Source organism: Phragmites australis, chromosome 11 (genome assembly GCF_958298935.1).
Source record: "Phragmites australis chromosome 11, lpPhrAust1.1, whole genome shotgun sequence".
NCBI lineage: Eukaryota > Viridiplantae > Streptophyta > Magnoliopsida > Poales > Poaceae > Phragmites > Phragmites australis.
In genome coordinates, this window is record NC_084931.1 from 2,446,633 (window position 1) to 2,457,346 (window position 10,714).

Genomic DNA, 10,714 nt, shown 5'->3' on the forward strand with positions numbered 1-10,714 from the left:
ACTCTGTATAATTATTCGACACATATCCATCAAGCTGCATTGTTGCCAAGCAACATCGAGCATCGTTTCCTGCACAGGCGCGCTATAGCACAGATGGCCTTCTGGACCTCGTCCATGGGGATCTGTGTGAGCCAATCACACCCATGACTCCAAACGCCTGGCACTACATCCTACTCCTCGTGGATGACCGGAGCTAGAACATGTGGTCAACGCTATTGGCTGCGAACAGTGAGGTGCCAACTGCCATCCGGAGGTTCAAGGAGGCAGTGGAAGTGGAGACCGGATGAAATTGGCGAGTACTTCAGACAGATCATGGTGGGGAATTTACCTGTGTCGAGTTTGCCGAATACTGTGCAGACCTTGGAATTCAACATCACCACTCGACGTCGTATTCCCCACGGCAGAACTATGTTGTCGAGTGAAGAAACCAAATTGGTGCTAGCCATGGCGCGGAGCATGTTGAAGGCGTGTGACATACTGGCTGAATTCTGGGGAGAGGCAGTCACGACGGCTGTGTTTCTTCTCAATTGAGCTCCGACAAGGAGTGTCGAGGGCATGATGCCCTACGAAGCTTGGCACGGGCGAAAGCTAGCGGTGCACTTCCCGCGGACATTTGGGTGTGTGGCCCATGTCAAGAACACGCGCCCGCACTTGAGCAAGCTTGAAGATCAGAGCAAACCAGTGGTGTTCATTGCATATGAGGCTGGCTCGAAGGCATACAATCTCTACGATCCTTCCTCCAGACATGTACTCGTGTCATGCGACGCCATGTCCGACGAGAGCACAACGTGGGATTGGAGCACAAAGGGCGGTGACCCTTTCGACAGCTAATCTGAGTTCACGATCGAGCACATGGTGACACAAATGCACAATGATATACTTCCGAGTAGCACTGGGGAGGTCGAGGCGATCAGGCGTCGGCGACGGTTACCCAAACTTTGGCGTTGGGCACTGGACTAGAAGGGGGTGGAATCCCTGCTGTGGGTCCGGCTCTGGTGTTTGCAACGCCACTGTCACACCACTCCGACCGTTGTGATGCTGACCATGATGACTGCCTAGCTCTATTCCGCACCATCGACAATGTGATCGGGGACGCCACACCACCAGGACTTGCTCTACGGCAGCTCAACGCCGCCGAGCTGTTTCTCCAGGTCATAGAAGAACCAACATCTTTCACTGAAGCTGAGCGACATCAAGCCTGGCATCGTGCAATGATCGAGGAGATGGGCTCAATTGAAGAGAACAAGACATGGCATCTTGTTGATCTGCCGCCAGGACATCGGCCGATTAGGCTGAAGTAGGTCTACAAGGTAAAGAAAGATGACAATGGTGTAGTGGTGAGGCATAAGGCCCGGTTGGTGGCAAAAGGGTATGTGTAGAAGCCGGGAGTTGACTTTGATGAAGTATTTTCTTCGGTGGCGCGGCTCAATTTCGTGCGTGTCCTGCTGCGCTTACTGCTCAAAAGCCTGGTTGGTGCACCACATTGATGTCAAGTCTGCATTTCTGAATGGTGAACTTGTCGAGGATGTCTATGTTTTTCAGCCACCAGGATTCATCATCGACGGTCAAGAAGACAAAGTGCTGAAGCTTGACAAAGTGCTGTACACATTGCGCCAAGTGCCACACGCATGGAATGCAAAGCTTGATCAGTGTCTTTGCACCCTCGGCTTCAAGAGCAGCTTATTTAAACATGCCATCTATGCGCGTGGTCATGGAGTGTCACGGCTGCTAGTTGGAGTCTACGTTGATGACCTTATTATCATCGGTGGGGATCATGTTGAATTTGGCAAGTTCAAGCAATAAATGCAGAAGCTATTCAAGATGAGTGATCTTGGGTTACTCAGTATCTACCTCAGTATTGAAGTGAAGCAAACCGAGGAGGGAATTAAGTTGATCCAATCAACATATGCTCAATGCATTCTGGACAAGGCAGGTATGCACGATTCCAATCCTTGCCATACGCCGACAGAACCTCGATTCAAGTTGAGCAGATCAAGTTCAGCCCCTACGGTGGACACTACTGAATATCACGGTATTGTCAGGAGCCTGCGGTATCTAGTGCACACACACCCTGACATCACATTTATAGTCGGTTATGTGAGCAGGTTCATGGAGAATCCCACCTTTGAACATTTAGTAGCAGTGAAGCAAATCCTTCGCTATATTGGTGGGACAGTTCACTATGGGTGCCATTTTCGGAGGGTGGATAGTGAAATATTGCTAACCGGCTACAATGACAGTGACTTGGCCAGGTGTAGCGAAATGACCTTATTAGGCTATTTTTGTGATTTTGGTGATTAATGATAACATAGTCAATGAGACTAACATATTTATCAAGAATATATATTAGTAGGTCTCATGAATGCAATACATGAAGAAGCCACCACAACCGGGATAAAGTTGGACTGAATTGGAGAAGTCCCAGGAAGAGTTACCTCACCGGATAGTCCGGTGCTCTGGGTGTTGAATTCACTGGAGCATATTAGACAAAGGGGGAGAGAGGGATGAAGACCTCACTGGAAGGTCCGGTATATGTGTTGTACACACCGGAGGTTTAACACCAGACTAATTTACACAGAGAGGGTGCCAAATGTTGAAGAACTAAGTTTAGGGCACCGAATAGTTCGGTGATGGAAAGTGAGTGCACCAGAGGCTTCACCGGAGCATTTCTTGCAGAGGCGATTCCAAGTGTTGAAGAACAAAGATGAACTGACCAGATGGACCGGTGTCAAAAGGAAGTGCACCGAAGGCTTACACCGGAGTATTTTTCACAAAGAAGAAGTGGCGTAGTTTGGCTCAGGATAACTCACCGGATAGTCCGGTGATGGAGATGAAGTATACACTAGAGTGTCCGGTGTTCACAGAGGCTTGAGTGGGGGTTTCAACAGCTAGTTTTTGAAGATGTACTCACCGGATGATCCAGTATAGTACCAATGTTCTCACCGGATCATCCGATGTTAACAGCTTTTCTGAGCCGTTGGAAAAATGGCTAGTTGGCGGGTTTGAGGCTATAAATACCCCTCAACTCAGTCATTTGAAGGTGTGGTATGCTGCTAGAGTCCAGAGAAACCCTAATACACTTGAGAAGACATCCAAGCCATCAAAGTGCTAAAAGTGATCATTCAAGACAATTAGCACATAAATTAGGGAGTAATTAGTGCTATTAGGCATAGAGAAAGTGTTGCTAGGTGATTGCTGCCTAGAGAGTAGATCAAGGAGTGATCCAAGCTTGTACCTCTTGGTACGCCGGCACCTTGGAATCTTGGTGACTCACCAGCAAACTTGTTGATCTTCGACTTGGTGTGGAACGGCAGCAAGACACGTGTATAGGGACGCGAAGATCTTTGCCTTGGTGGCTCAAGCTCCGAACTGAGCACGGCGGTAAGGTACAAGAAGAGAGGCTTGTGTTGAGGCCTTGCCTTGATGGCTTGGTGGCTCATCCGAGTTGAGATATTGTCTTTGTAACTTTGTGGCTCAATAGCTGTGACTGGGTACCGACCGAGAGCATATCCTTGGTGGAGCTCCAACGTGGACTAGGGGTGGCATTCATTCCATCGATACCACATGATAAAAATTACTTGTGCAGAGTTTGCTCTCTCTACCTTATTTACGTTTCCACATTTACTTACTTGCAATTTACCTTCTTAGATAAGTTGCAAGCGCTTTTATCGGTAGAGTAGACACACTAGATAAACCTAGAGCAAATTTAGATAGAAATTGATATAGGTTTATCTTGTGTTATTTTTGGAGCCGAATAGTTTCTAAGTGTCCTAATTCACCCCCTCTCTGTTAGGACGTCATCGATCTCTTCACTGAGGATGTTGATACACGCAAGAGCACAAACTGTGTGTTGTTCCTCCTCGGCGCAAATCCAGTGAGCTAGCAATCTCAGAAACATAATTTTGTAGCATTGTCCTCATGCGAAGCAGAATACATTGCAGCGATAATAGCAGCTTGTCAAGGAGTTTGGCTACCACAATTACTGCTGAGCTGAAGGACGAGAAACCATATGCTTTTACTCTGAAGATCGACAACAAAGTCTGCAATTGCCCTCAGTAAAAATCCAGTCTTTCATGACCAAAGCAAGAATATAGAAACAAGGTATCACTTCATTTAGGAATGCATTGAGGAGGGCAAAGTTGAGGTAGACTTTGTGGAGAGTGAAGGGCAACTAGCAGATATCCAGACCAAACCACTCGGGCATGTGGAATTTCAGAGACAACGTGCTCGACTTGGAATCACACAGGTTAGTGAGAAGCACAAGGTTTAGGGGATGAAATTGTTAGTAAACTTGTGCTTATGTTTTAGTTTGGTGTCGGTGTTCCATTTTATCAGAGCACCATCAATTTGTTTCCTGATCATGCGCATCGTAGTGGACTGAGGCATGCGAGTTCATGCTGAGTCTTTAGGTTCAGTCGTTCGTTAGGCGTGCAATACTTTGGTGGAAAAGGCGTCGGGGATGGCACACATCTTGGAAGGGAAAATAGAGATGGTCTGACTCTAGCTACATATATTTGGTCTGATATTGGAGCCTTAACACCTGAGGAGGCAGCTAGTCTTATACAACCTTTTTTGGCTGATGAGGTTGAGAAGGCTATTAAAGAGATGAAATCAAGTTCAGCTCTTGGCCCTGATGGTTTCTCAGTGGCTTTCTACAAACAGTTTTAGGGGCAATTGAAATATATCTTGGTAGAGATGTTTGATTTGTTCTATAAAGGTGAATTTAACCTTCATAGATTGAACTATGGTTTGATTAGTTTGATTCCAAAATTAAAAGGGTCCAATAATATTAAACAATATAGACCTATCTACTTGTTGAATGTGGATTATAAGATTTTTTTCTAAAGTTTTGAACTTGAGGTTGACTCCTCAACCTGACAAAATTATTAGCAAGTCTCAAACTGCTTTTATTCCTAGGAGGCAGATTTTAGATGGGATTGTCATCCTGCATGAAGTTTTGCATGAACTTAGAGTGACCAAAAAAATCTGGAATTATTCTGAAACTAGACTTTGAAAAACCCTACGATAAGGTGCAATGGAGTTTTTTAGAGGAAGTGCTGAGAAGGAAAAACTTTCCAGATAAGTGGATTGTTTGGACCAAGCAAGCTGTTGAGGGTGGTAGAGTTGGGATTAATATCAATGGTTCCCCTGGAGCTTATTTTCGAACTTTCAAAGGGTTGAGACAGGGTGATCCCCTCTCTCCTCTGCTATTTAATCTGGTTGGAGATGCTCTGGACACTATACTCAATAATGCCAAAAAAGAGGGTCTAATAAAAGGTCTGGTTCCTCATTTGGTTCCTGGGGGAATTACTCACCTACAATATGCAGATGACACAATTATTCTTCTAGAGTTGGATGATCAATCAATCATTTATACAAAGTTTTTGTTGTACTACTTTGAGAGTATGTCTGGATTGAAAATCAATTATGAGAAGAGTGCGGTGATAGTTTTGAGTGATTCTGGTAGGGAACAAACTAGAGTGGCTAACATGTTGAACTGTAAAGTGGGTTCATTACCTATAAAGTACTTGGGAATTCCTATGAGTGATAATCATCTTAGAATAAGAGATTTGATGTTTGTAGGTCAGAAGGTAGAAAAGAGAATATGCACATGACAGTGCATGTATTTTTCCTCTGGTGGTAAAACTGTTCTGAGTGAATCCTGTTTGAGTTCTATTCCTAATTACACTATGAGGCTATATCTGTTACTAGATGCTATTCATAAAAAGATGGATTCTTCGAGATCAAATTTCTTTTGGCATGATCAGGGTCAGAAGAAGAGGTATCATATGATCAAGTGAGAGGTGTTAGCCAGTCCAAAAGAGTTTGGTGGACTAGGTTTTACTGATACTAGAGTGATGAATATTTGCCTTCTATCCAAATGGATTGTGAAATTAGAAAGAGGTGATAGGGACCCAGTTTGTGATCTTTTGAGGAAGAAATATTTAGGAGATAGAGGGTTTTATGGTAATAGTAAGTTTGGAGGTTCACAGTTCTGGAAGGGTTTGCATTCTATTAAAAGTTATGCAGCCTTGGGGTTGATTTACATCTTGAGGGATGGAAAGAAAATCAAATTCTGATTAGATGTTTAGTTGGACTCATGTCCTCTTAAAATCAAATGTGAGAAGCTTTACAATATCTGTTTACAACAAGAAGCAACAGTTCATTATGTGCTTGTACAGGATTTCACTAATCTCACTTTTATAAGATCCTTTGGCCCTCAAGAAGTGAAAGAATGGGATACCTTGCTTGCACTCACAAGTAGTATTTGTTTGTCTGATGAACCAGACTCACTCATTTGGGCTTTTGAAAATTCTGGGAAGTTCAGTACTTCATCTCTTTACAGACATCTTACTTTTTCAGAGTTAGAGATAAGAGGATGTTGGAGATCTGGGAATGCAAGTTTCTCTTAAAGATTAGAATTTTTCTTCGGTCCCTTCACAAAAATATGATTCCCTCTGCTGATCAATAAAGGATGGAAGGGCGGTGAATAGTGTGAACTTTATGGTCTTAGAGAGACTGCAGACCATATTATGTTCCAATGCCCTATTGCAAAGTTTGTTTGGTGTGTCTGCAGAGATGCTTTACATTGGCTTTCTGTGCCAGATTCTTTGGTGATTTTTAGAGAGTTATTTCTTGATTATAGAAGTTTTAGAGAGAATATGCTTCGAATTTTTCTTCTTGGCACTATATGTTGGACTCTTTGGCTAACTCGTAATGATTTTGTTTTTCAATAAAATCTACCCCTCTTCACAGGCGATCATCTACCGAGCAATCTCATTCATGATGAGGTGGAAGGTGCTGGCCAAGGCGTCTGATCGTGCGAAGCTAGATGATATGATTCAAAGAATCAAGGTGGAGGTGGACGCACATCAACAGCAACACTTGGTCGCTAGACTACCTGCTGGGATTGGATAGTCCTAGTGCTTTTTAGTCTATCTGTCTTTTTGGTGATCTTCAGATTAGATCTTTGCCGTTGCGCTTGTTGTCCTTTAGTTTTCGTTGGTTGTGGTTTATAGCTGTGAGTTAGAGGTCGTCTTATTCCTCTGATCTCTCTCTGCTTATGGTTTATCTGTATGATGAATACAATGTGTACTGTGCTGCTTTCTATAAATGGGGGCCATGACTTTGGTCTATTAAAGGCCTCATTTTGGTCACATGAAACCGAGTTCATACTTACTAAAAACCGAGACATACATATTTAGAGTGTTCGGTTTGAGGAGTGGAGTGATGATAGGTCATCGTCCTATCCTAACGCCAAACCTAACCAAGTTGTTTGGCTCCAGGATCCATCACCTCAACCAAATACCCTATTTACGTAGAGTACCAGGGCATTACCTGCATGGATGGCACTTGTCGGCCACTCTGATATTCAATGTGGCAACGTCAGATGTATGCTCACCTGTCCTGAGCACTCATGCTTCCATAGCACGTTCTTTCAAGTCGATTGGATTCAAATGCTTTTTTTTTCTTCATCCGATTTGTAAGCAGCCCCAACTTTATTTATCGTTGGTAAGAGAAAGTAAAACAGAGAGAGACATGCATGTCTAGTAGCACAGCACAAGCTAGGACTAGGAGTAGGGCTGCTGGTGAGCACAGTCCAAGTTGGGCCCGACGTCGACGCCGAGGAGGCCGCAGTACCGGCGGAAGAACCCGATCCGGTCGTTCACCTGCGGGACGTCGTCGCGGCCGCACTCGAGCCCGCCGTTGATGATGTTGGTGGTCAGCCCGAATCCCGCCGTCCGGTTTGCCGCGGCGTCGGCCGCGCTGGGCCGGTAGCGCCCCACCATCACGCCGTGGCACGACGGTTTGGGCGCCCGCGGCGTCATCCAGAACCATAGCGCCGCCTTGAACGACACCTCCGGGTCGCTGGCCACCAGCTCCGGATTGTTGAGCCCGTCGAAGCCCAGGGCCTTGCCTGCTGGCCCGTAGTTGAAGTTCCTGCACCCCAACCCATTTCCATGTACATAGTTAACGATGACACGCTCTAAATAAAAAGTCAACGATGACACTACGCCAGATCTTAAGCTCGAGTCCAGCCATATGATCTAGCAGAGAAGTAAGGCCACATTTGGAATGCAGGAATTTGACAAAAAGAAAACAATTTCCATAAGAACCCTGTGAAGTTCTCGTGTTCCGCAGAAGCCCAAAGGGTTTTCTTTTTCACTCGTATTCAGAATATCTGTACAGTTCTCTTTGTTGCAGTGTTCGTCATGTCGCCGGAAAAGAAAAGCGGAGGAAGACTATTTTTGGCACGTACCAGGAGAGCTGGATGGGTCCTCTGCCGTGGTACGACTTGCCGGGAACGCATCGCCACTGCGTGTTGTTGGCGTCGCAATAGTTGATCGGCGGGTTGATCTCCTCCTTGAAGCACAGCCCCCACGCGAACGGCCCGTCCGGCGCGGTCGCCCACCCTCCCGTCGTCTCGTGGGAGATCTGCGCCAAGAAGGCCGCCACCTCGCGCTTCCGGGTGGCCTGGTCGCCGTCGGCGCCGAACTTGGGAAACCTCTCGGCGGCGCGGAGGAAGGCGGTGTAGCTGTAGAAGCCGTGGGCAGGGCACTCGGCGTCGTCCTTGTGCTTGAAGAAGGAACGGTATACGTCCTCCGTCACGATTGACGCGACCCGGCTGTGACCGTCGCCGTGGCCGTGGCCGTGGCCGCAGATAGGGAACAAGCGATCCCACCTCCACCACGCCGCCTCCGCGACGCCGGCGTTGGAGAGGAACGACGAGGCAGCCAGCGTGAAGGCCAGAACGATGGCAGGGAGGACCCGGCGCGCCATTAGCAAGTCCTGAAGGGCACGAACACGGCGGACGTGTTTAATGCGTTCATGTATGTGTGTGCGCACGTGCCGGTGAGAGTGTATATAGAGAAGAGTACGCATGCAGCTGCAAATGCAAAGTGATGCGTGGTTAGCACGATCTAGTTGAGAACACGGCGTGCACGTGCGTGGAAGCATCCCAGCCGCGCGGGGCGAGGCGGCCGGACCGAGATAACGGCTACGTACTATCGGCGGCGCGCGCCATTGGCTAATCTCCAACGCAAAGTTGACTTGATCTCGATCCAGAATAATATTTTGCCTGATTGAATTGGTTCGATGCGATATGAAGTCTAATGCTGACCCTTGAAATTTGGGCTAGGTCAATGGCGTCCCGGCATGCATGCATGGGCTGCTCGGTTGATTGTATGGTCAACTTATGTTAGTGTTTGGTTTGAGGAGTCAATTCATTCATGATGGAATGGCCAATCATGAGATTATATCACGAATTTAGGTGAGATGACCTCCATTCCTCGTGATGACACTAGAAATGTGATTATGAGGAATGAGGTGACGGTGGATCAATCCATCCCATTCCTCAAACAAAACAAGAAAATTAGGTTCAAAATTAAAATCAAATGATCCATCACCAACCCATTCCTCAAACCAAACAAGCCATTAACAGGTGACATGTTGTGGCAATCATATCTTGCCACGGAAGTGTCAGTGATTCAATTAGCATTTATTTAGCATAACATATCCAAACGATCGATGCAATTACGTACCTTACACATTTTTTTTGAGAGACTTTAAAAAACAGTTAACTACTCCATAAAGTCACATGTACTTGATGTTTTAGACAAGGTAGGGTCAAACTTATGAAGCTTTGATTATCAATAACTTTTAAGATATTACTTTGGCAATATGAAAATGATATATGTAAATTAGTCTTGACAAATGTTGGGGGTCGCCATCAGGGCCCCCCGCCGCCCACCTCAGAGGCCGAAGACCCTTGGAGCCATGGGGGAGCGAGCGACCCCTCTGTAGACCAGCGGGATGGGGGGCCCACCGGTCCCCAACTACCTGCCATGAAGTGATCGGTATTTAATGTCAAGGCAGTTGGAGGTCGACCCTTCAAACTGGATGGGACAGTCACTGTAACTGATAACCAACCGAGCGCTGCAATCACATGCTGGTCAGGGTCACTGCCACGGTTGAGTGATGTCATTAGTGTAGTTGAAGGTTTACCTGGGCTTGGACAATGTTTTACCAGGCTAGCCTTAGGGCCCGGCGGTGCGGTGACGACTTATGTCTCTACCAACCCTGTAGGGGTATGCTTATACACTTACACTTTGAATAGTAATATAAATACTGACCATAGCCACTGTGCCAAGGGGGGATTTTTTCTTCATCACCTTAGGCATTCTCTTCCTCTTGGTTTGCTCTCCAAGCTTGAGTCATTCCAGTGGGTTTGCTCTCATCGCACCCTGTTCGTGGAAGATATTTTCTTCCGTCAACAGCTAGTGTCGTTCGTGGGGATCATGAGCAAAGCACTCGGAGAGGTAAGATGCCACAAATAAGAAAACCACCAAGGCGGCGAACCAAATGGCTGGCTCCATGGCGACGCCTGTGTGGAAGTCTGCATGGCAGCTGCGGCCAAACATGCATTATGCCAATGCCGGTGCCCCAACCGGGGGAGATGACGAGTCCACTCTCGCTGGTTTGGAAGTCCTTCAGCAGTAGTATGGCGACAACCTTACTGCACCCTAGGGGGTTACGGCTGAGGCCGCAGCTGTACATGTCACCACGACAAGCTAGTAGGCACATGGGGCAGCTCTTCAGGCCCAACTGGAGGAGCTGCAAGTTGCCCTGCGGGCCGCATAGCAGACTGTGGTTGTAACTAGGGCTGCTCCCATAACGACAAACGTTGTTGGTGGCCCGGCCTCCGGGGGCCAGC

General features: G+C 46.8%; 1 protein-coding gene across 1 annotated transcript; it reads right to left on the reverse strand.

Annotated features, from left to right (window-relative positions):
• Positions 1-7,192: 7,192 nt before the first annotated feature.
• On the reverse strand, positions 7,193-8,854 carry LOC133885228 (chitinase 10-like). Its single transcript, XM_062324905.1, has 2 exons — positions 8,261-8,854; positions 7,193-7,941 (listed from the first exon to the last, which is right to left on the reverse strand). The coding sequence occupies exons 1-2, from the start codon at positions 8,779-8,781 to the stop codon at positions 7,572-7,574; spliced, it is 891 nt and encodes a 296-aa protein (XP_062180889.1). The 5' UTR covers positions 8,782-8,854; the 3' UTR covers positions 7,193-7,571.
• Between the last annotated feature and the right edge of the window lie 1,860 nt (positions 8,855-10,714).

Coding starts and splice junctions, on each gene's coding strand:
- LOC133885228 (XM_062324905.1), bottom strand. CDS start 8,781: ATGGCGCGCCGGGTCCTCCCTGCCATCGTTCTGGCCTTCACGCTGGCT. Junction 7,942..8,260: donor GGACCCATCCAGCTCTCCTG/GTACGTGCCAAA, acceptor GTTGGGGTGCAG/GAACTTCAACTACGGGCCAG.